At 41.8% G+C, this 26922-nt stretch overlaps 1 protein-coding gene across 1 annotated transcript in view; it reads left to right on the top strand.

Annotated features, from left to right (window-relative positions):
- The window catches only part of WNT2 (Wnt family member 2), a 47382-nt gene extending 39470 nt beyond the window's left edge, over window positions 1–7912 (top strand). The window contains exon 5 of the mRNA XM_082400123.1: window positions 3276–7912. Coding sequence (XP_082256249.1) covers window positions 3276–3505 — 230 coding nt within the window. The 3' untranslated portion in view covers window positions 3506–7912. The remainder of the gene's footprint in view (window positions 1–3275) is intronic.
- The last annotated feature ends 19010 nt before the right edge of the window (window positions 7913–26922 follow it).

Genomic DNA, 26922 nt, shown 5'->3' with positions numbered 1-26922 from the left:
CTGTCCACTTCATCACCAAGCTTCTTGCAAACTGCCCACACTCTATCATCACCTGGCCTCTCCTCCTGTTCACTCTTCAATCCACTGCACCCATCCGTATTGCTCCACTGAAGCTGCTCTCATCAAAAGGCATGAGTTACCTCCTTATTGTTGAACCAGATGAACAGTTTTCAGTCCTTTCCTACTTGACACTCCCCACCATCCAACTCACCCTTTAATTCAGTGAGTCACCAAGACCTAGTGATTCTTCCTCTTCAACCCATCCTGTATTTGTCCCACTTCTGTCTCCACTCATTATCTCTTGCCTGGACTAATCCAACAGCCTCAAGATACCTCCCTGCCCCAAGCCACTCTTCCAGATTTATCATTTCAACATATTTTTCCCTGAATAGAAATCTGGACTGGCTCACCACCCACCAAGGAATAAAATCCAAATTGCAGCAAGGCAGGAAGACTCTTTGACCTGTTGCTTCAACCTCTCTTTCCGTGCTTTTTGCCTAACACACACCCTCTGCCTCGGCCACGTTGAATCTGCACAGTCTCTTGTGTCCTTGACCTCTGAATTTCTGCTGGGAGGTTCTCTCTTGCCAGAAATGCCTGTCACCCCATTCGCCCCTTCAAATCTTCTATCCATCCTTCACGTCATATCTGTAATGCCACCTCCTCTACAAAACCACTAACAGCTCCTTTTCTGATCCTGTTTTCTACTATTATTACTAATAACTATCATTATTATAATATGCTTGGCTTACCCCCCCTAGAACATAAACTCCTCGAGGCAGGCAGGATCTTTGCTTTGTTCACTGATACAGCAGCCCAAGCTCCCAGAACTGTGCCTAGCACATAGTAGGCACTCTTGTTAAACACTTGTTAAGTGAATGAATGGTTAACATTTATTGAGCACTTATTATGCCAGGTGCTTCCAGGCAGAATCTCATTCAGTCCCCACCACAGCCCTATGAGGAAGGAACTGTTTTTATCCCAGTTTTGCATAGGAGGAAACTGAATCTTAATGAGATTAAAGTGCCCAAGGTCACACAGTTGATATATGGTAAAGCTAGGATTTGAACCCTGACTTGTCCAAGCCCTAAATAACCTCTCTACTGTCTTGAGCTTTGCAGTGGTGTTTTCACAAAACTCTACCGTTGGCTACAGTAGGTCTTTGGCAAATGGAGCAGTTATCTTGAAGTAGTGGAAATAACTCTTTACATATTTATCTCTTCATTATATCATGAGTTCCCTGAGAATAGGAAGTGAATCCTAATTCTTTTATTTCCTCATGGCCACCGCCAGGAACCCCAGGTAGCCGCACAGTGTCTGACACATGTTTGCGTTCGCTAAACGTTTGCTGAATTGAGTAAAGGGGTCTGCTGTTAAGAAAGGCAGCGTGTAGCAGCCAGTCCTTTTTGCACAGTCAGGAATTCTGAGTACTGTCCCGATGGTTGCCCCGAATCCAGGCCCAGCTGCTGTCTCTTCCAACGCTTTGCTTCTTCAGCACGATGGAGGCTCAGGGCCATCCCTGGCTGACCCACCCGCCACCCTGACTCCGGCCCTTCGCCGTCCTTCCTGCCCTTATGAAATTGCCCTGCCTGTCTTCCTGATGTCAGTGGTCTGATCACGCAGAGCAAGTCCTGCCCCTCCTACTCCTCTTCTTGACCCCATGCCCTGCTTGAACCTGGCTGCTTCCTTGGTCATTCTTGACAGGCAGAGCAACATGACATTTATATAGATAATTGGAACACAGGGCGGAATGTGATAAGCACAGAGTCACGAGGCACTGCAGGAGTTATGAAGAGGGAAAAATTCCTAGTTAACTGAAGGAGGAATGGAAAATGAAGCCACTGTCTTCATCCCGATAAAAGGTGGGTTTTTTTTGGTTTTGTTTTGTTTTTAATAAAGAGTTTAGCTTCTTTAGGTTTGTTGGTTATTTAGGATTGTCAATTGCAAGTAATAGAAACTTGAGTGCTTTAAGCTGAAAGGTGAAATTTATTATAAGGAAACAGTCTCTCGAGGTATCCAAAGGTTGGAATGCAGCCAGACCTCAGAGAGAAATGTCCAGAAAACAGTCCAGGGTCTGGGCAGCATTCTCTTTCCATGTCTTATCCTCACTGTCTCTGTACATCTGCCTCGTTCTCGTCTCTCTGTGATGTCTTCTCGTCCACAGACCTCATCATGGTACATGGCTGCCAATGGCTGCTGTTTATACTTGGAATTTGTACTGTCCCCATCAGAACCACAAATCCTCAGGGAAATCTACCTCACTGGCCCAGCTCGAGTCCGGTGCTCACCCCTGGCCCAGTCACCTGCTGCCAACAGAGCAGGGTCACGTTGTTCACCATGGCTGCCAGGTGCCCTGCTCTGTGCAGAAAGGATCATTGTAAGCTGAGCAGACTCTCTAAAAGTGTCCATTACACTTGGTTGTTACCAGATAAGGCTCTTGTAAAAGAACTCTGGGTGCCTCCCCAAGAAAAGAACAATTAAGAGGCTTCCTAGCTTTGAGATTCTTTGAGAAACAAATACGTAAATATGAATTGCCAAACAGCAAGCATCATCCTAATTAACTAAGACAATGTCCACTAGTCATTTCTAACAGGCTTTTAATACCAGTTTTGTTTATCAAAGACCTAGAATCCTGGCTTCAGCCAGGTGTCTCACGTACATCTAGATGACCCACTAGACCAAAGCACGGAAGATAAACCCGGCTGGGCATTGCTCCCTCCTCAAGGCCTTACACAAATGATGCCCACACCTGCCCTTCAGCAACCAGAGTTCTCTTGTCTTTCTAATAAGCCAGTGTAATCAGATCCAGGGAGACAAAATCCCCACCATTGGAGGGTTCCATACCCCAACAAATTCCAGCAGAGCTAACTTTGGCCACTGCTTCCTTAATGTGATTTAAGGCTGGGAGAGAGAGGACTAGTAGGGCTCCTTCTTTCATCCTGATCTGACCTTGCCCCTTCAGTGACCCATCAATCTAAGGCTGGGTAAGGATAATCTGAAAAGCTTATCCAACTTAGAAGTGGGAATGCTGGAGTCAGGATGTCCAAGGCAGCTCCAAAGCTTCACATCCATTCTTCCTGGACGTGGCGCTCACTGCCGTTGCCCCCAGGGTTGACACACGCTCCGTGGGTCCACAGAATTGGTGGCACAGCCCCAGGATGTGGTGAGGTGGCATCAGGGCCCCGTCCTGGAGGATGACCCCGTACCTCTTCCTCTCGAAGCATACTGTGTTCCACCCACACCATTTCAGTGACACCCCCTGGCTTGTCTTCCAGGCTCCCCGGGTACAGCAGGCCGTGTGTGCAACCTGACTTCCCGAGGCATGGACAGCTGCGAAGTCATGTGCTGTGGGAGAGGCTATGACACCTCCCACGTCACCCGGATGACCAAGTGCGAGTGTAAGTTCCACTGGTGCTGTGCTGTGCGCTGCCAGGACTGCCTGGAAGCCCTGGATGTGCACACGTGCAAGGCCCCGAAGAGCCCCGACTGGGCGGCTCCCACGTGACCCCAGCGGAGGTCACCGCCCGCCTTCCCTCCCACAAGGACTCCAGTGGATCTGCAAGGATGCTGGGCTCTTGGGTTCCTTCTGGGAGATGTTTCCTTAGGCACGTGGCCTTCGTCTCTACGGAAGCCTCTTCCCGCTCCCTGGGGGCCCAGGACGGGGCCCACACGCTGCACATTAAGCATGCCCTATTTTCTCCGACTTCCGGCACCCTGAGGCACGTCTCTTCCTGGTCGTGACAGGCTGTTGTGGGGGGAGGGGTGGTGGGCCCAGACCACTGTCTCTACCCACCTAGACATTTCCTCTTCTAGAACAGTTGGCCAGAGGGAAAAAGAGTGTCTCAACGGAGCTTCCTCTGTGTTTTCCAACAAATGTTCACAGTTAAGAAATTCCATACTTCTGTCCAGAGGGTAAAGTGTAGAAAGCAGGATAAACCCCTACTGAAGTAACTTTAATTCTTGAAAAGACCAAGCAAGGCTATTGCCTGATCAAGTGATTTTCACAGCCACCACCTCTGGGGTGATTGGTAATTGGCTGGAGAAAAATGGCTTTCAATAAACTTTAGGTTTCAAATGCTCGCATTTCAAGGCATTTGTTGTCATGTTAAAATCTGACGTGACAAGGTGGGTCTGTTGTCCTTTGGTACAGTTTGGAGTCTGTGCAATAGCAAAAGCCTCAGAAAGTGATTGCTTTGTATTACTGTCCACTCAATATAAAGAACTTTTTAGGGAATGAGATCACTTAGAATCTGAAGGGAATTTAAAAGAAAACTGATGATCTGGCAGTATTCTGTAACTGTTGAGTGAAGATGGAGGAAAGTAACCTAGTGAGTGGAATGTCAGAAAACACGTCTGTACAGATAAGGGGGAAGGGGGGGAATGAAATTCCTACCTGGTGTGATGCTTGTGGCCCATGGAATTCTGTAACTGAAATGGCTTTAAGAATGAAAACTTTGGGGATGACAAGACCAGGGAACCAAAATGCTGACAGAGAGGTTTCCAGAGCGAGGTCACGCCTGGACAGCCCCTACCATAAGTGGATGACTAAAAGAACTTGGCCGTGTGCGCAAAGGGGCATCAACTAGTTCCTGTCACCCTTCAAGCACATTGTAAAGACCTGTCATATTTAATTGTGTTCATCTGACGCTTACAAGATGACAAGATACCATAGCCTCAAGCAAATAACACATAGCCTTGCTTATAAAGTTGGTAACCCTAGTGTATTATATTGCAAACAAATCGTAACTTGGAGACTATATTTAAGGGACTCAGCTGTAATTATGGGAACATCAATATGCAAATTGTGGCCGGCTTCTGCCCTAAACCGAAAGATGACATCCAAGGAAAATGGACAGGCTGCCTGCCCCATTTTATCAGATGAAAGATGTATCAGATGAAAGAAGGGTGAAATACACGAAGGTACTCCTCATCACCCCCCTCCAGTTAGGTTCTAGTTCTAACTGTGATCTCTTCACAGAGCTACATTAACTAACAGGATGATTCATTACAGGCGTCTGGTGTCAAATTACTGATGCTTGCTTACCCTTTGATACTTTGGCCTTCAGGTTCTCTATCCTTGATTTACAGCAGGACATTTACACCAAGCCTCTTGGAAATCAACCCTCTGGAGTGCTTTGTCATAATGATATTTGCCTCCTAGCTTTCTTAAAAATGACAGAATTCATCTCTTTTCACTCACTCCCAAACCCTAAAATTAACTGTCTAATTTTTCCAAAGTGGCTCTTCCTTCTTTTTATTCTATGGATTCAGAGGGTGGGAGGAATGGAGCGTGGTGGTAGCTGCTCTGAGCCCAGTGTGGGTCTGGGGGCGGGGAGGGGGGGTGAGTGGGAGGCCGAACAGGTGAACTCAGTCTTAGTTACACTGAAGCTTGCTGTGGGAGGATGGAGGGACTTTCTTGGGGATCCCAAAGCCATCAGCCCCCCTTCCTGCTGGATGAACTGTTAAGTCATAAATCCATGGATATATTTAGACATGGAAAGGATCTTAGAGGACATCTTAGCTCCCCTCAGCCTGTATCTGGGGAAACTGAGACCAAGAGAAGTGAAGGGATCTGTACAAATACCAGCCGTTACCCCGACACTCCCACAAACAGGACCACACTCTAAGAGTCTTCAAGAAAGTTAAGCACTTTATCTATTAAATGAAACTAGTTTGTCTCAGAATTAACTTGGTGGATTCTAAGCAATTTTAGCATCTTGAGGGGATGTTCATTGTTTGTTTGTTTGTTTATCCCTGGCATGCTTAGATCTGACTTTCTTCTTATGTTGAAATGCATCCTTCCTGATAAGGAGCAAGGGGACAAGGCACGTCCATGTCCCCTTGTTCATAAACTGCCTCTTGCTGCATAAATTGTCCTATTTTGTGAGAGAAACTATGGCAGCCATCTCCAGTGGCAGTAGATGAAGCCACTGTGGAGAGTAAAATAGGAGAGTGAAATATTTTTCTCTGCTTTTACTTCTGAAAGAGAAAATCTCCAAATTTTTAAAAAGGTGAAGATAATTTCAAACTTATTTTCTTTAGGGCTTGGTACAGGATCAATATTTCATGACTCTAAAAGATACTAAACTCTTGATTATCCAGGCTTTTAAGGGAATGTATGGCATGAATTACCCAAAACAAAATAATGAGGGAATCCATTCAGGTCAAATCCCCCTACAAATTCCCTCCCAGTAAATATCTTATTATAAGTGGAAGTTATCTAAGCTCAAGATGATGCCTATTGATTTTTCTGCCATTTCTGAAAACGTTCCACACAGTAGGAGATCTTCACTAGTTCACTGGAGTTTTCTTAAATAAAGATATACTTGCACATGATTCTCAGACTTAGCAAATGGGTTTTTTTCTTCAATAGATTTGCCTCTCTCAATTGGTCTGTGGTGCCGACTGATCTTGGTATTCGGCGAACACGCTTTTCAATGTGTATTCTAGTTACAGCGTCCTGGACAGTCCCTCATGCTCTGAAAGCATTAACACCCTGCCTTAAGAGACCAGTTTATCCCCTCAAATGGTTTAAACTCAAGCACAAACGCCCCCAGTGCCATGACCACACTTGGCTCTGGCTCTGTGCCCCTCAAGGATGGGGGCCCTGGCCTGTTAATGGACCACAGTTACTTCAGGATGGGAGTGGGAGAGGCATAGGGCAACCCCAGGCATAGAACACCGCCTATCCGCTCTGCCTTTTATGGGTGTCACTAGATTGAAATGAGCATCCCAGAAGGATCCACCAAATGGCAATTTAATCTGCACGTGGCCTGATCATGGGAGGGGGAGTGAGAGGGAACGAGCCAGGTAGCTGTTGCCAAGAGACCAGCTGAGTCTGGTGATGGTGGAGAGTGGCTTTTTCAGCTCTAGTGGGTAACCTCCACCCTTCCTTCTGTTGTTGCTTCCCTGTCCCCTCCCAGCACCTACTTCCAAGGCATCTGGAGGCCCCTGAGCCTTAGGGCCTCGGGCCATTGCTCAGCTGTCCATACCTGTTGTCTAGCTGTGCTCCAGGCTGCCAAGGTTAATTTCAAGAGATGTTTTCAATTGTCACAACGATTTGCCTTTTTATCGGAGTTATTACGATGTTTGAGAACATCAGGTATCACGTTTCTTTTTCAAAGAAAGGTAGCTTTAAAGTCAGAAAATGCAACTTCACATTGGCACTTCTCGGCCTTATTAACTTATTAAAGAATCTTACATTGACTCTCTGAGACCTACAGCAGGCCTCTCTCTCAGAGGCAGCCAACATGACCGTGCATGCGCTTGGGCTTGACAGTATTTTCAGGCCAGGATATTGTTATTACTTCTCATTTATTAAAGGCTGGCCTGGGGCCGGTGTTGTCTCGCTCAGCTGAAGAACATTTATCTCCCCTCTTGCCCACTCTCAAAATAAAGGCTCAGAGAGGTGTCCAGTGGACCAGAACCATTCTTTTGTCTATTTACTGTACTTCAACCTGAGTTCCTTATCTTAAGAGCAAGAGTTGTACTCTCAACAAATAGACCTCCCAGTTCCAAAGCTGGTAAATTGCTTTTGTCAGGTCTGTGCTGACCTGCAAAGCAGTCCTCTGGTGTAAGCTGACAGCTAAGGTGTGCTGATTTTGACCTTCTCCTTACCTAGGCAGAGAAAATTTTCACTCATCCATGAGAATGTTCTTTACATTTTTCTGGGGATCAGCAAGGTGACAGGTGGTTTGCAAAGCCCAACATGATCGTTATTTTTCTAAATTGTAGTTGTTCCAGCTCTAGTTTTTTTTTTCCTGATATTCACATGGATTTCTTGTTTAACCAAACCTCCCACTTCCACAAGCTAATAAAAGTGTCACACAGATTGTTACAAAGACCTATTGTTATTTACAAGTCTACATCTTCTGTGAAATCAAAATATAATAAAGCGAATTTTCGGTGTTGACTTTGTTATTCTAAACTCACGATAGTCTTGCCAAACCCTCTGGTGAAAAGAAATCCCTGCAGGTTATGGAAACCGTCTTTTCTCAGGACCACACTTAACACAACTTGATTAAGAGGTGTCTTTCAAGTTTGTAAAGATTTTCAGGGAAGGCAATTGACTTACCTCACTGATAACTACAATTCACAGGTAAGACATATTCTAGATTGAACAATTATTCCAGGTTTTCACCTGTGTTCTCCTGTGGTTGCCACCTAAGTGCTTGCCCCGTCTTGGCACCAGCATGCTTTGGCAGCGTTTATAAATTCAGCGTCTCTCCACAGCAGCTAGACCCATCCCCATCAGCTCCTCCATATTATTGTTTTCCATGTAAGTGCTTGCTCTCAGCTGAATGTTTCTTTTCTCAGCTTGATTAAAAACATACAAGATCCCTCACCCCTTTATTGAGATCTGTGCATCCTGTGTGTGCCACTTACATACAAGCAGCAAAAGCTCAGAAAATGGAAATAAACTCTCCCCCAGCAAGGGAAATCCACTCCTCCCCCCCATTTTCTCTTCCTTGATGAGCTATATTTTGGGGTGACCTGACTAAACAAGGTGCTGACTGTACGTCAAGCACCCCAAGGTGACCAGCCCCCTAGTCAGGCGGCTCCTGGTCCCTCTAGGATTCATTCCTAGAAACTCCCACACTTGCATGATTTGAAGAAGAGGTGGTGACACAACACATGTATCTGTGTATGTTTTTCAAAGGGCATTTCCCCGAAATATTTTTTGCCCAGACACTGTCAATGAAATTCCCTTTTTATCTAAGCCTTTGTGTGAGAGGGCTGTCCTGCACATTGTAGGATCTTTAGAAGCAACCCTGGTCTCTAATCACTGGATGCCAGGACCCCTGCTCCCCAGTGTGACAACCAGAAGTGTCTCCAGACATTGCCAGATGTCCCAGGTGGGGTGGGGGGAGCGACAGGTGATAGTGAAACCGTTCCCGGTTGAGAACCGAAGATCTAACACTTCAAGTCCTCTTAGTAAAATGCAGTGTGTTTTCAGAAGTTGGAGGCTGAATTCTTCTTAGGAACTCCTCAGTTTCACAACACTCAGGGACAAAAAGCCCAAGATATGGCCTGGAGCGGGAGGAGTGAGAACGTTCTAGCTCTGCCTAAAATAGTTGAGTGATTTTGAGTTTTTCAGGACAGAAGAGGGGTAATAGTCAAGAGGGGTCACTGCAAAATGGAGAAAGTCTGAGTTTCAAGCAGATATAGTGAGACTTTCCAGTGGAGAGCCTGGGTGGGTTATCAGCTACAAGTTGTTCACTGCACACACACACACACACACACACACACACACACACACACACACACACACACACACTGCCTAGACTCGTGTGGGTGGTATTTTAGTGGAGTGAAGGAATTCAGAGAGTTGTCCAACATGTGCCAGCGAAGGTGGGAAAGGGCCAGCGTGCGCTGGATGCAAGGTGGGGTAGAGTGGAGGAAGAAAGACGCTGGGTGATAGACAAAATGAAGGGTCACCTCAGCGGGCTGGAGAACTTGGGGCAGATGACAACTGGCTAAAGGAAGGAAACAGAAAGCCTGTCTTCTTTTACTTGACAATTTTTCATGGGCCAAACTGGATTTCTATTTAGGCTACCCAAAGAAGTAAAGAGCAGATGAGAACCACTTGGATGAACAAAAGAACTCTTCATCTGTTCCTTCATGCTAGGATCCAGTTCTAGAAAATACAGCATGAGTAAAATCTGACCAACAAGATCAATTTACCATTTAGACTATTTTTGGACTCAAGTTGATTTTGTAATTTCCAAGTACTGACTAACCCTGTGAAAGCCCCTGTAATTGAATCACAGGCTCTGGATTTCCCCAGGTAGTGCACACAATCCTATCTTAATAGCATCGCCGGCTTTCCTAAGTTCCACACATGAGAGGAATCACATTACTGCCTGTAAACCCAATTCAAATACTTCAATGATGAAGATGCATCCAGTATCCACTCAGCCGGCTTGCTCACACTGGTTACTTGGGCAGAGGCTAGGGAGTTTGGCAAACCCATCTGTAAATGTTTAGGGGCTTCATGTTACAGGTGGAGATTGCACACCAGCCGAACAAATAGCAGGAAATACAGAAAATGAAATCTGAACTGGAGTCTCCAAATGTCTACACGCCCACATAAATTGGCATCTGCCCCTTGATCATTATTCTCCAATAGCAATGAAGACTTCATGAAAGGCCTTGAACTCTGAGTTGTCATTGTGGAATTGTGCTTAATCAAGACAAATATTCCCAGCCTAAGAGTATGACTAGAAGAAGAAAGGAGTAAGGGTTTAATTTTCTTATATATTGTTATAACTATAAACAATGCCTTATCTTCTCAACAACTCTCGTGAAATAATAAGCACTTGTGTTTTTTAAAGTATTTACACCAGTCCTTGGAGATTTTATTAGAATCATGATTCACAAATGAGAAACTGTCCTCCTCTACAGTGTTTAGTAACACTGTATGTCTCTGGCTATTAACCATTCATTCATTGGTGATTTTCCTTTATTTTTTCTGAACTGACTGATTGGCTCAAGAGGATCCCTCTGGTTTGTATATTATAGACATATAATTAAACAGTTTCTGAAAATTATGTTGTTCTGTCATATGGATATGGGACTTCAAGAGAGCAGTGAGAATCCCTCCAGGATTCATAGAATCACAGAATGTCACATTTGGAAGGAACAACGCACATAATTTATTCCCACCTCTGCATTTTATTCATGGGAAAACAAAAGAAATGTCATGGCTTGGACTGTGATGTAAGCAAGACACTCTGAATCATCCTCAGGCAAGAACAGTTATTTTTCATTCCATCAATGTGTACTGAGCATCTCCTGTGAGTCAACTGCTGTGCTACATACTGGAAATGCAGCAGTAACTAAGACAGACATGCCCTTTCCCAGACCCTTCTGGGGGGCTACACGGGATGTGTGTATTTTACTTTTGACTTTACAAGCACTTTCACATGCAGGGTTGGATCTAGTCCTTAGGACCACCCTTAGATATAGATATGATTATCCTCTTTTTTTAGATGAGGTAAGTTTCAGAGAGATTTAGTAATTTGCCCAAGATCATAAAAAGGCTTATAGGAGGGAGAGCCTGGACTCAAATATTTGTTTTCTAAGTCTCACTCCAGTGATCTCTCCAGTACACCAGAGCTCTCTCTGATTAAAACTCAAGGAGAAGTATTCTGTCCAATGGACTAGTGAAAACTGCTTAGTTGGTTCCATGACCATATTTTCTAGCAGACGTGTGGACTGCCAAAGGACTTCTGACTTCATTTATGTGCAATCCAGACAGCAAATCATATGTAGAGTCACATGTAAAAAAGCTCTACCAGAAAGTGACTTGTACTTATACATTTAACAGGGCACTTATGTTTAAAATAAAGTAGTTTTGAGATTCTTCTAGAAAATCTAAGATTTCTGGTCATAAGAAGTCTATTTACTCTGTCATGTGGAGATTGACTCCACAACTGAAGAGGGTTCAAAAATATTATGTATCAATTCAAACATGGTATGAATTATGATTTATTCAAGAGTATTTTCCAGGCTTCCTTGGTGGCGCAGTGGTTAAGAATCCGCCTGCCAATGCAGGGGACATGGGTTCAAGCCCTCGTCCAGGAAGATCCCACATGCCGTGAGCAATTAAGCCTGTGCGCCACAGCTACTGAGCCTGCACTCTAGAGCCCACGAGCCACAACTACTGAGCCTGCATGCCACAACTACTGAAGCCTGTGTGCCTAAAGCCCGCACTCTGCAACAAGAGAAGCCACCACCATAAGAAGCCACGCACCGCAACGAAGAGTAGCCTCCACTCTCCACAACTAGAGAAAGCCCGCGTGCAGCAACGAAGACCCAAGGCAGCCAAAAATACATAAACAAATAAATAAATAAATAAATTTATATATAAAAAAAGAGTATTTGCCAAATTCCTATCTAATAACTGATTACTCAGGTTGAGTAACATGTCAATAATTTTTTAAAGTATTTTTCATAATAGTCTTGCCCTTTTACCCTAAAGAAGGGAGACAGTTAAAAGTTTCTTAGCAACAATGCCCAAGAAAAAAAATTTCAGAATTGTATTCAAATGTAAGAATGTATTTCAAAATATTTTGAAGGCACAAAGTGCTTATAAATATGATATTAGCATCTATTAGCAATAATAATATTTTACCTTGTTTAACATGAAGTATGGATGGTCTTTCTCTCCATAAAGCAAACTGGGAAGATTTGTATAATCCTAGATTATTAGATAATGTTTCTAGGAACAACAGGTGATCTCTGCTCTACCTTCCGGTCTAGAAACAGTCCAGCAGGGCTGGAGTAGTACATATTGTTGGCACTGACCTCCAATTGATTTCTAATCTACAACTCATTTAGTCCAGCCTTGTGGTTGGGATTGCTTCTGATGGTGGTCAAATCAGCAAAAGGAAATCCTCTTTAGAATGTAAAGGAACCAAGGATAAGTCCTTACATGAATATCTGAGGAGTGTAGGAGAGCAAGAGAGAATCTTGGTCTAGATAGAATGTTAAACAATGGGCTAGGGGAGAGGGTGGAGAATTTTTATTACAATTATTCTAAAAGCGTATGGAATAGATTTACACTCATGTTTATTCATGATGAAAAAAAAACCTGCCCCCAGATATGCATTTTAATTTGTGAGAAAACTGCTAAGCAACGTGAGATCATGGAGAAGGTGGTCCTTAAAATAAATAAGTAAATAAAATCTAGGGAATGTAATCCTGCCTAGAATGTGATTCATTCTTTTGGAGCAATAAGTGAAATGATGTCCAAAAGCAATTTTCATATTTCTTGGACATGTAAGCATTTTTCCTTGTACAACTATAGCAGAATCAGATCCCTAGGTAGATTATATAGACAACCATGAGGGGAACAACTCACCCCGAAATGTCATTTTTCTTTCATTGTTCCAGAATGGGGCTTAAAAGTCTCACCCTTACCAATGCTGCCTGGGGATGAAGAAACTATGTTAGGAACTTTTCTTTTAAAATGCATGAACTGGGGGGACCTTCAAGATGGCGGAGGAGTAAGACATGGAGATCACCTTCCTCCCCACAAATACATCAAAAATACATCTACATGTGGAACAACTCCTACAGAACACCTAATGAACGCTGCCAGAAGACCTCAGACTTCCCAAAAGGCAAGAAAATCCCCACGTACCTGGGTAGGGCAAAAGAAAAAAGAAAAAACAGAGACAAAAGAACAGGGATGGGACCTGCATCTGTGGGAGGAGCTGTGAAGGAGGAAAAGTTTCCACACACTAGGAAGCCCCTGCACTGGTGGAGACAGGGGGTGAGCGGGGGGAAAGATTCAGAGCCAAGGAGAGTGCAGCCACAGGGGTGTGGAGGGCAAAACGGAGAGATTCCCGCACAGAGGATCGGTGCCAACCAGCACTCACCAGCCCGAGAGGCTTGTCTGCTCACCCACCGGGGCGGGCGGGGGCTGGGAGCTGAGGCTCAGGCTTTGGAGGTCAGATCCCAGGGAGAGGACTGGGGTTGGCTGCGTGAACACAGCCTGAAGGGGGCAAGTGTGCCACAGCTAGCCAGGAGGGAGTCCGGGAAAAATTCTGGAACTGCCTAAGAGGCAAGAGACCATTGTTTCGGGGTGCGTGAGGAGAGGGGATTCCTTCCCCGTGTGCCCACAGAAGGCAGAGCACCACCTAAGTGAGCTCCAGAGAGAGGCGCGAGCCATAGCTATCAGCTTGGACCCCAGAGACGAGCATGAAACGCTAAGGCTGCTGCCACTGCCACCAAGAAGCCTGTGTGCAAGCACTGGTCACTACCCACACCTCACCTCCCGGGAGCCTGTGCAGCACGTCACTGCCAGGGTCGTGAGATCCAGGGACAACTTCCCTGGGAGAATACACAGCATGCCTCAGGCTGTTGCAACGTCATGCTGGCTTCTGCCGCCACAGGCTCACCCCGCATTCCAGTTATGACTACTGTACCCTTCCCTCTTCCTGGCCTGAGAGAGCAAAATAGCCCTAATCAGCCTCTGCTTTAACCCCCTCCTGTCTGGGCAGGGAAAAGATGCCTGAGGGCAACCTACATGCAGAGGGGCCAAAAGAACCCCAGGAGCTGTGCAAGCAAAGAAGAGAAAGGGAAATTTATCCATGCAGCCTCAGGAGCAGCAGATTAAATCCCCACAATCAACTTGAGGTACCCTGCATCTGTGGAATACCTGAATAGACAACAAATGCTCCCAAAATTGAGACAGTGGACTTTGGGAGCAACTACAGACTTGGGCTTTGCTGTCTGTGATTGATTGGTTTCTGATTTTTATGTTTATCTTAGTTTAGTTTTAGTGCTTGTTATAATTGGTGGATTTGTTTATTGGTTTGGTTGCTCTTTTCCTTTTTTTATTTTTAAATTTTATTATTTTTTTATTTTATTATTATTTATTATTATTTTATTTTGTTTTTTATTTTATTTTATCTTTTCTTTTTTTCTCTTCCTTTTCTTCTGAGCCATGTGGCTGACAGAGTCTTGGTGCTCCGGCCGGGTATCAGGCCTGAGCCTCCAAGGTGGGAGAGCCGTGTCCAGGACATTGGACCACCAGAGACTTCCTGGCCCTTCGTAATAACAATCAGCGAGAGCTCTCCCAGAGATCTCCATCTCAAGGCTGAGATGCAACTCCACCAAATGGCCAGCAAGCTCCAATGCTGAATGCCCCATACCAAACAACTAGCAAGACAGGAATACAACCCCACCCATTAGCAGAGAAGCTGCCTGAAATCATACTAAGACAAAGAAACCCCAAAACACACCACCGGACACAGGCCTGCCCACAAGAACACAGGCACCAGTTCCTTCCACCAAGACCCTACACAAGCCACTGAACCAAGCTCACCCACTGGGGGCAGACACCAAAAACAACGGGAACTACGAACCAGCAGCCCATGAAAAGGAGACCCCAAACACAATAAGTTAAACAAAATGAGAAGACAGAGAAATATGCAGCAGATGAAGGAGCAAGGTAAAAACCCACAAGACCAAACAAATGAAGAGGAAATAGGCACTCTACCTGAAAAACAATTCAGAATAATGATAGTAAATATGATCCAAAATCTTGGAAACAGAATGGAGAAAATACAAGAAACGTTTAACAAGGACCTAGAAAAACTAAAGAGCAAACAAACACAATAAATGAACAACACAATAAATGAAATTAAAAATTCTCTAGAAGGAATCAATAGCAGAATAACTGAGGCAGAAGAATGGATAAGTGACCTGGAAGATAAAATAGTGGAAATAACTACCACAGAGCAGAGTAAAGAAAAAAGAATGAAAAGAATTGAGGACAGTCTCAGAGACCTCTGGGACAACATTAAACACACCAACATTCGAATAATAGGGGGTCCCAGAAGAAGAGAAAAAGAAAGGGTCTGAGAAAATATTTGAAGAGATTATAGTTGAAAACTTCCCTAACATGGGAAAGGAAATAGTCAATCAAGTCCAGGAAGCGCAGAGAGTCCCATACAGGATAAATCCAAGGAGAAACATGCCAAGACACATATTAATCAAACTATCAAAAATTAAATACAAAGAAAAAATATTAAAAGCAGCAAGGGAAAAGGAACAAATAACATACAAGGGAATCCCCATAAGGTTAACAGCACATCTTTCAGCAGAAACTCTGCAAGCCAGAAAGGAGTGGCAGGACATATTTAAGGTGATGAAAGGGAAAGACATACAACCAATGTTACTCTACCTAGCAAGGATCTCACTCATCAACAGAGAAACTAAAACCTCTACAGACAAGCAAGAGCTAAGAGAATTCAGCACCACCAAATCAGCTCTACAACAAATGCTAAAGAAAATTCTCTAGGCAGGAAACACAAGAGAAGGAAAAGACCTACAATAACAAACCCAAAACAATTAAGAAGATGGTACTAGGAACATACATATCAATAATTACCTTAAATATAAATGGATTAAATGCTCCCACCAAAAGATATAGACTGGCTGAATGGATACAAAAACAAGACCCATAAATATGCTGTCTACAAGAGACCTACTTCAGACCTAGAGACACATACAGACTGAAAGTGAGGGGATGGAAAAAGATATTCCATGCAAATGGAAATCAAAAGAAAGCTGGAGTAGCAATTCTCATAGCAGACAAAATAGACTTTAAAATAAAGACTATTATAAGAGACAAAGAAGGACACTACATAATGATAAGGGATCAATCCAAGAAGATATAACAATTATAAATATTTATGCACCCAACATAGGAGCACCACAATACATAAGGCAAATGCTAACAGCCATAAAAGGGGAAATCGACAGTAACACAATCATAGTAGGGGGCTTTAACACCCCACTTTCACCAATGGACAGAACATCCAAAATGAAAATAAATAAGGAAACACAAGTTTAAAATGACACGTTAGACAAGATGGACTTAACTGATATTTATAGGACATTCCATCCAAAAACAACAGAATACACTTTCTTCTCAAGTGCTCATGGAGCATTCTCCAAGATAGATCATATCTTGGGTCACAAATCAAGCCTCAGTAAATTTAAGAAAATTGAAATCATATCGAGTATCCTTTCCAACCACAACACTATGAGACTAGAAATGAACTACAGGAAAAAAATCTGTAAAAAATACAAACACATGGAGGCTAAACAATACGCTACAAAATAACCAAGAGATCACTGAAGAACTCAAAGAGGAAATCAAAAAACACCTAGAAACAAATGACAATGAAAACACAATGACCCAAAACCTATCAAAAGCAGTTCTAAGAGGGAAGTTTGCAGCAATACAATCCTACCTCAAGAAACAAGAAAAATCTCAAATAAACAACCTAACCTTACACCTAAAGCAATTAGAGAAAGAACAAAAAAACACCCAAAGTCAGCAGAAGGAAAGAAATCATAAAGCTCAGATAGAAATAAATGAAAAAGAAATGAAGGAAACAATAGCAAAGATCAATAAAACTAAAGCTGGTTCTTTGAGAAGATAAACAAAATTGATAAACCATTGGCCAGACTCACCAAGAAAGAAAGGGAGAAGACTCAAATCAACAGATTTAGAAATGAAAAAGGAGAAGTAACAACTGACACTGCAGAAATACAAAGGTTCATGAGAGATTACTATTAGCAACTATATGCCAATAAAATGGACAACCTGGGAGAAATGGACAAATTCTTAGAAAAGCATAATCTTCCAGGACTGAACCAGGAAGAAATAGAAAATATGAACAGATGAATCACAAGCACTGAAATTGAAACTGTGATTAAAAATCTTCCAACAAACAAAAGCCCAGGAGCAGATGACTTCACAGGTGAATTCTATCAAACATTTAGAGAAGAGCTAACACCTACCCTTCTCAAACTCTTCCAAAATATAGCAGAGGGAGGAACACTCCCAAACTCATTCTATGAGGCCACCATCACCAAAACCAGACAAAGATGTCACAAAAAAGAAAGCTACAGGCCAATATCATTGATGAACATAGATGCAAATGTCCTCAACAAAATACTAGGAAACAGAATCCAACAGCACATTAAAAGGATCATACACCATGATCAAGTGGGGTTTATCTCAGGAATGCAAGGATTCTTCAATATATGAAAATCAATCAATGTGATATACCATATTAACAAATTGAAGGATAAAAACCATATGATAATCTCAATAGGTGCAGAAAAAGTTCTCAACAAAATTCAACACCCATTTATGATAAAAAATCTCCAGAAAGTAGGCAGAGAAGGAACCTACCTCAACATAATAAAGGCCCTATATGACAAACCCACAGCCAACATCATTCTCAATGGTGAAAAACTGAAACCATTTCCTCTACGATCAGGAACAAGACAAGGTTGCCCACTCTCACGGCTATTATTCAACATTGTTTTGGAAGTTTTAGCCACAGCAATCAGAGAAGAAAAAGAAATAAAAGGAATCTAAATCAGAAAAGAGGAAGTAAAACTGTCACTGTTTGCAGATGACATGATACTATACATAGAGAATCCTAAAGATGTTACCAGGAAACTACTAATCAGTGAATCTGTTAAAGTTTCAGGATACAAAATTAATGCATAGAAATCTCTTGCATTCCTATACACTAACGAAGAAAAATCTGAAAGACAAATTAAGGAAACACTCCCATTTACCACTGCAACAAAAAGAATAAAATACCTAGGAATAAACCTACATAAGGAGACAAAAGATCTGTATGCAGAAATCTATAAGACACTGATGAGTGCATTTAAAGATAATACAAACAGATGGAGAGATATACTATGTTCTTGGATTGGAAGAATCAACATTGTGAAAATGACTATACTACCCAAAGCAATTTACAGATTCAGTGCAAGCCCTATCAAACTACTAATGGCATTTTTCAGAGAACTAGAACAAAAAATTTCACAGTTTGTATGGAAACACAAAAGACTCCAAATAGTCAATGCAATCTTGAGAAAGAAAAACGGAGCTGGAGGAATCAGGCTCCCTGACTTCACACTGTACTACAAAGCTACAGTAATCAAGACAGTATGGTACTGGCAAAAAAAAAAAATACAGATCAATGGAACAGGATAGAAAGTCCAGAGATAAACTCATGCACATATGGTCACCTTATCTGTGCTAAAGGTGGCAAGAATATACAATGGAGAAGAGAAAGCCTCTTTAATAAGTGGTGCTGGGACAACTGGACAGCTACATGTAAAAGAATGAAATTAGAACACTCCCTAACACCATACACAAAAATAAACTCAAAATGGATTAGAGACCTAAATGTAAGGCCAGACACTATAAAACTCTTAGAAGAAAACATAGGCAGAACACTCTATGACATACATCACAGCAAGATCCTTTTGGACCCACCTCCTAGAGAAATGGAAATAAAAACACAAATAAACAAATGGGACCTAATGAAACTTAAAAGTTTTTGCACAGCAAAGGAAGCCATAAACAAGACAAAAAGACAACCCTCAGAATGGGAGAAAATATTTGCAAATGAAGCAACTGACAAAGAATTAATCTCCAAAATAATACAAGCAGCTCATGCAGCTCAATATCAAAAAACCAAACAACCCAATCCAAAAATGGGCAGAAGACCTAAATAGACATTTCTACAAAGAAGATATACAGATTGCCAACAAACACATGAAAGAATGCTCAACATCACTAATCGTTAGAGAAATACAAACCAAAACTACAATTGGTATCACCTCACACTGGTCAAAATGGCCATCATCAAAAAATCTACAAACAATAAATGCCGGAGAGGGTGTGGAGGAAAGGGAACCCTCTTGCACTGTTGGTGGGAATGTAAATTGATAGAGCCACTATGGAGAACAGTATGGAGCTTCCTTAAAAAACTAAAAATAGAACTACCATACGACCCAGCAATCCCACCTCTGGGCATATACCCTGAGAAAACCATGATTCAAAAAGAGACATGTACCACAATGTTCACTGTAGCTCTATTTACAATAGCCAGGACATGGAAGCAACCTAAGTGTCCATCAACAGATGAATGGATAAAGAAGATGTGGCACATATATACAATGGAATATTACTGAGCCATAATAAGAAACGAAATTGAGTTATTTGTAGTGAAGTGGGTGGACCTAGAGACTGTCATACAGAGTGAAGTAAGTCAGAAAGAGAAAAACAAATACCATATGCTAATATATATATGGAATCTAAAAAAAGAAAAAAAAATGGTTCTGATGAACCTAGAAGCAGGACAGGTATAAAGACGCAGAGGTAGAGAATGGACTTGAGGACACAGGGAAGGGGAAGTGTAAGCTCGGGCGAAGTGAAAGAGTAGCATTGACGTATATACACTACCAAATGTAAAATAGATAGCTGGTGGAAAGCAGCTGCAGGGCACAGGGAGATCAGCTCAGTGCTTTGTGACCACCTAGAGGGATGGGATAGGGAGGGTGGGAGGGAGATGCAAGAGGGAGGGGATATGGGGATATACGTATACATATAAGTGATTCACTTTGTTATACAGCAGAAACTAACACAACATTGTAAAGCAATTATAGTCCAAAAAAGATGTTAAAAAATAAGTAAATAACAAATAAAATGCGTGAATGTTATTGAGCTTTATTCCTTAAGTCAACAATTACTTATTCAACAAAATCTGGCACAATTTACCATCTACCAAATGGTATTTTCCCCAGTGTTTGGGAAACAGCATTGAAAAGGTAGATGATATAAATCAGAATTCTCTTTCTGGTAATGTAGCAGTCGAAATATCCCCCAAAGAAGACTTCTGCTACAAAATGTCTAGATATTCAACAGAAGGTAAAATAAGCATCCTTTGAAATGTGTAAGTGAATTCTTCCCACCTGGACACTCAAATACAGGAAAGCTCCAAAGGCCAAAAATAAAGAGCAAACTGAAAACTCAAGTTTTGGTGCCCGAGTGGAAGTTTACTAATCTCCATCTCTAGAAGATTGGCCATGTCAGTGCAGAAAACAAGGTTTGGGGCCTTCCTGAAGTGAGGAATTGGAATTAGGACACAACATCCAATCCTTTCCCATGTAAAGTCAGAACCTTCAAAGGGCTATACAATCAGTAAAGGAAAAATCTGACCACTAGGCACAGGGAATCAACTGGGAACTTTGTTTGCTATGAAATGAGATTAGGGTAGGGAAATACAAATTAGTTAATGAATTAATTAAATTTATAGCTCTGACCATTTACAACTACCAGTCTCTCCTCATCTTGGTTTGAAGTTAGAATTTACATAACTTGTTCCAGGAATTGCCTACCCAAGAAATTAACCTAAAAAAAATTCTAGATTGAGGTGCCCAGCAGATTCAAGAACAAAACCTTTCAGCGGGTCACACTTTCAACCAGGCTTGTAGAGGATTCTCCTAGGTAAAACTTCACCAAACCTGAATTTATAATCTAAAATTACAAAACATGCCACAGAATAAGACTACAAGATTGAGAGTAACAGAAAAAACAAACCACAGACTTACTCAAGAATAATAGATAATAAAATTATTATACACAGACTATAAAACAAATCTGTTTAAGAATGATAAAAGAAAATTCAAAATGAATAATAATAAAATAATAATAATACTTAAAGAAAAAGATTAAGTTAAAAGATAATTGAAAAGAATTAAAAAGAACATCTAGAAATTAAAAATATAATCACTGATAGTACAAACTAAGTGATTTTCTACCTGTGGCCACAGCTGATGGAGTATTGTTAAAGGCTTCCTCCTACTGCCATCATGTCTAACTCAGTCTCCCAAAGAGCCCAGAGAGCTCCATAAGCCCTTTGTTAAAGGTTTGAACTTAAAAAAAAAAAAAAACAGTGAGAGACTGAGGAGCCATGGGGAACACCCACAGGTTGTGTGGTAATGGAAGATCCAAACACTAAGCACTTCACAAGCTTTGGGTTTTGACATGTGCCACTGTGGTGCAAGCAGCTGCATCATGAACGCAAGGCCACACAGGTGGATGGAAGAGCTGTGAACCAAAGAAGTCTGTCTCAAGAGAAGATTTTCAAAGACTAGGTGCCCAGTTACCTATGAAAAAGACCTTTGTCAGTAGCAGTGAAGACAACATCGAAGAACATCATGTAGGAGATTAATCTGAGCAGTATACGAAGAATGAAATGACTGAAATCATTACAGACTAGGGAAGTGACAAGAAGAGAGCCTTTGCTTTTAAAACTTTAGATGACCATAACTCCATGGATAAGACTGTCATTCAGAAATGCCATCTTGTGAATGGCCATTACTGTGAAGTAAGGAGAGCCCTGGATAAGCAAGAGATGGATAGTGCCTCATCCAATTCAAAATGGTTCTAAAAATTTTGGCAGGAGGTTGTTTTAGAGTGAATGGCAACTTTGGTCATGGAGGAAACTTCAGTGTTGTGATAGCTTTGCTAGCAGCCATGCTGGTGATGAATTTGACGGCAAGAGTGGATTTGGTAATAATGCAAGTAGTTTTGGAAATGATGGAAGCTACAATGACTTTGACGGTTACAACAATTAATCTTCAAATTCTGGACCCACAAAGGAAGGAAACTTTGGAGGCAGAAGTTCTGGTCCTTATGGTGGTGAAGGCCAATACTTTGCCAAACCACAAAACTAAGATGGTGATGGGTCTTCCAGCAACACAGGTAGTTATGGAAGTGTAGAAGATTTTAATTACAGTCAAGAAAAAAAAAAAAAAAAAACCTTAGCAGAAAAGGAAAGCCAGAGAAGGGACAAAAAGCTATAGGTTACAACAGGTGTGTAAACTCAGCCAATTATAGTGGCAGACCCTAACTGTTACAAGAAAAAAAAAAAAAAAAAAAAAAAGGACCGTATTTGTGACTAACTGTATAACAAGTATTTTAGTTGTTTTTTTAAATTTTATAAAACATCTTTATTGGAGTATAATTGCTTTACAATGTTGTGTTAGTTTCTACTGTATAACAAAGTGAATCAGTTATATGTATACAAATATCCCCATATCCCCTCCTTCTTGCACCTCCCTCCCACCCTCCCTATCCCACCCCTCTAGGTGGTCACAAAGCACTGAGCTGATCTCCCTGTGCCATGCAGCTGCTTCCCACTAGCTATCTATTTTACATTTGGTAGTGTATATATGTCCATGCCAGTCTCTCACTTCGTCCCAGCTTACCCTTCCCCCTCCCCGTGTCCTCAAGTCCATTCTCTACCTCTGCATCTTTATTCCTGTCCTGCCCCTAGGTTCATCAGAACCATTTTTTGTTTGTTTGTTTTAGATTCCGTATATATGTGTTAGCATACGGTATTTGTTTTTCTCTTTCTGACTTACTTCATTCTGTATGACAGTCTCTAGGTCCACCCACCTCACTACAAATAACTCAATTTTGTTTCTTTTTTGGATATATATTTTAAAAAGTGAGTAATTACTAATTTCTGGTAACAAAACAAAGTGAAATAAAATATTGGTAACAATATCAAGATGGAAGGGGAGTGATTAAATATAAGCATTTTAAGTTTTTTTAATATTGATAAGTTAGAAATATTAATAAACTTTAGACACTGTTAAGTAAGCATGTTAAAATTTTAAAGATAACCATTAAAACAAAAAGTGCATAATTTCCTATCTAGTAAAGAGATAAAAATAATTTTTAAAACTGTTTAGTCAATCTAAAAGAAGAATAGATTTGTAGGTGTTGATGTGGAGAGGACTTAGACTGAAAGCAGGGAAGCTGGTTAGGATTCTATTGCTCATAATAAGCAATAAAAATACCTAGGTATAAAAATAATGACTGTACAGAACTATAAGGAAAAAATCTACAAATCTTTAGTAATGGAAATAAGAGACACTTTGAATGCATGGAGAGATTACCATAGAAAGACGTAATATTGTAAAATGTCAACTGTTTACTAAAATTCATCTACAAAGGTACAACTCTAATACAAGGCCAGCCAAGGATGATTATGATTGTTTCCTTTAGGTAGGTTTTCTCCCTCCTTTGCTTTCCTTGTACAAGTTTCCGTTCTCATTTCTCACTCATGATTCCACTATAGAACACCAGGCATTCAGCAGATATGCAACAAATAAGTATTCTTTTAAAATAAAGGAATGAACAAATGAATGATTTAACTGTTCTGCAAGCAATTTCTGATTTATATTCTCAAAAATTTCCATCAAGCATGGTACACAATACGTATCAAGATAATACCCAGGCTTCCCTGGTGGCGCAGTGGTTAAGAACCTGCCTGTCAATGCAGGGGACACGGGTTCGAGCCCTGGTCTGGGAAGATCCCACATGACGCAGAGCAACTAAGCCCGTACACCACAACTACTGAGGCTGCGCTCTAGAGCCCACGAGCCACAACTACTGAGCCCACGTGCCACAACTACTGAAGCCCGCGTGCCCTACAGCCCGTGCTCCGCAACAAGAGAAGCCACCGCAATGAGAAGCCCGCGCACCACAAGGAAGAGTAGCCCCCGCCCCCCGCAACTAGAGAAAGCCCGCGCTCAGCAACAAAGACCCAACGCAGCCATAAATAAATAAATAAATAAATTTACTTATTTTTAAAAAAAAGATAATACCCAACTTTGAATCTCTGCATAGGTATGCACAGCAACCTCTTGAGCAGGACATTTTGTGGGTTGATTACAATTGGAAAATTACTGAAGACGTCTTCCTGCGAGACACGGATAGATGACAATATTGACTTCTTAGTATTAATCTGATGAAAAATAACCCACACTAATTATAAGAACAGAAAATCATTAAATACTTTCTAAATGCTTCTTAAAGTCAACAAAGCTCTGATTTCATATAGTAATCTCTATAGCTTCCTATTTATTTTGTAGCTCAGGAGGTGTCTTCAAGTAAATCTTTAGGTGTATAAATATAGTGACCTACTCATGAAAGCATCAGAAATTCACACTCTGATTAATTTCCTGAAGATGATCAAAAAGATCCCAAACGCATAATAGTCCCTGAGAGCTCGTTGTCTTGAAACACAAAAATATTAACATATTACTAAGAATTGTATTCCCCTATACTCTTTATCCCTACTCTCATTACGAATGAATAACTGGAGCTTGAAAGCTAGTATTACTCATATAACCCTCTTTACCAGCTTTACACACTGTTCCCCAATTTACTGCTTATTCATCTATGTATCCTAATTAGCAGAAATTCAGGATCTCTCTCGGGGTTCCAACTTCAAATTGTCCAAGAATCCCAGGGACTCACTAAGCCCATATTGGTCAGTACTTCTAAAACAGCATAACTGGAAGTCTCTCCAGTCTAGGCATCATTGTTTCTGTGACTTTTTTAGGTAAGGTGCCATCACTGAACACTAATCCTGTGGAGCTGCAAGGACTCTAGCTCAAGGATCAGGAGACACCCTTGCTGGGCCAGATCCCTGTACAACCGAAAGCTCACACTTGGCTTTCAAGGGTATAGCTCTTTTCATTTTCACTCACATATTCATCCACTGTCCTCAAAGAGTGACAACACATCTTGGTGTCTAGGTCCAGAGGTTCTTCAGCCTCACCTACATGTTTTGCTGGAACCCTGCTTTGAGCCTGCATCACCTCATAAGGAATTCCCCTTGGGGCTCTTGGAGTCTTCTCATGCCAGCAGATGCCACACTCTTAAAAACAGATTTCTCTAATTTCAACTCTCAGAACGAAGAGCATGGGGTCTGGCATTCCTTCCCTACCACAAGCCTCTAGGGCTCTTTTTGCAAACTGATAAGCCACAGGAATTTTTAAAAGATTGTTACATCCTCCCTCTAGGGCGAGAAGAGTCTAGTGCCTTCACGTTAGCTTAACTAAGACTGGGTACACAAATGATTCTTCCCATAATGAAATTCTTCTCCAAACTGATTTGTGTCTTCATTTCTATACCTAGTAGTTACAGTACCCAGATACATGAGCTTAAAAGCTAATCTGGTAATCCCGAACTACTATATATAAAAGAGATAATCAACAGGGCCTACTGTATAGCACAGGGACCTCTACTCAATACTCTGTAATAACCTATATGGGAAAAAAACCTGAAAAAGAATAGATATATGTATATGTATAACTAAATCACTTTGCTGTACGCCTGAAACACAATGTTGTAAATCCACTATACTTCAATATAAAGTAAAAATTAAAAAAAAATAACACAATGAAACAACAACAAAAAGTTAATCCGTGCCCTCTGCTTTCAGGTAAGGTACAGAGGGCTGGAGCAGGCCACACCTCCTACTGTGACAACTCTGAAAACTTCCTTCACTAGCCTCCTTGCCTCCAGGCCACAGCCTCTCTCAACTTGAACTCCTCAGCCCTCTAAGTGGGAATCTTTTATTAAAGTTACAGTTTTTAGGTACAAATGGCAACCATCCCTTCAAGGGCTCAGGGAAGAGGCAGCAATCTGTTTCAACACTAGAGGAGAAGCTGTGTTGAACTGTGTGAGCAGAGCTCCACCATCTTCATACATTTATAAGTGTATTTCAAGGGTAGTTTTGATTATACGGCGGTACCTACCCTCTGGGTGAACTGGGGCTCTACTGGGCTTGGACCACTTAAATGGAATATGCTGCCCTTCTAAGAATAGGCGTCATACATAGAATCTATCCCTCTCAGAGAGCCCCATGGTACCCACATAAAATTAGCAAGATAGAGTGGCAGGTTCTTGCTCTTCTGATCTAAGTCCAATGGAAATTTTAAATATGTTTTCATTGGTTGAGGCTATGAAAATCCAAAATGCCTACTGAGCTGTGTCTCTACTGTCAAGCAGAGATCTTTTCCTTTCTGACTCTTTATCTTGCAAGGTACACACCACCTGCCTTAATGGGGCAAACCAGTTCCAGGTGAGTTTTCTTGTGCTGACAACACTTGAGCCTGAGGTTTGAATTAGTGAAACACTCTGGGGTCAATAGAGAATGCACGTGAGAGAGCATTCAAATAGGAGATAACCACAGATGCTGACTTTAAAAAAAGTACCAGGTCCTGGCCACACCCTCCACCTCACCCCACCTCACCGCCGGGACCTCCACCTCTTACGGGCCCCACCCCATACAGTTGCCACCCTTGGCAAAAAAAAATATCAGGTCCTTTCTCAGATTAATTAAATCAGACAGCTTAAAATGGGTCCAGGTGCTGGTATTTTTAAAAGCTCCCCAAGTGATTATGATGTGAATACTGAAGTCAGAGAACCACTGCTATCCATTATCCCAATAAATCCTCCCAGCCACAGTGAGATAACTCCGCTAAAGTAAAATGCATAGCAAATAGCGGCAGATTGGGAGTTAATCCAGTTCCTCATCTCTAGTCTGTTCCCTGACTACACAGTGTGTAGTTACCGCTAATCTAAATTATCACCTTCACTGATGATAAACAGGGTGAGACAGCAGAGCACTGGGAATCCCCTGCTCTCCGTCCTATCATGGTGTGTTGGAGGAGTGGGAGGAGTGCGGGGGGGGGGGGCAGAGGCCATATTCTAGAAAG

The sequence above is a fragment of the Balaenoptera borealis genome (genome assembly GCF_965194805.1).
Source record: "Balaenoptera borealis genome assembly, chromosome: 7".
Classification (NCBI taxonomy): Eukaryota; Metazoa; Chordata; class Mammalia; order Artiodactyla; family Balaenopteridae; genus Balaenoptera; species Balaenoptera borealis.
This window is presented reverse-complemented; position numbering and strand designations above follow the sequence as displayed.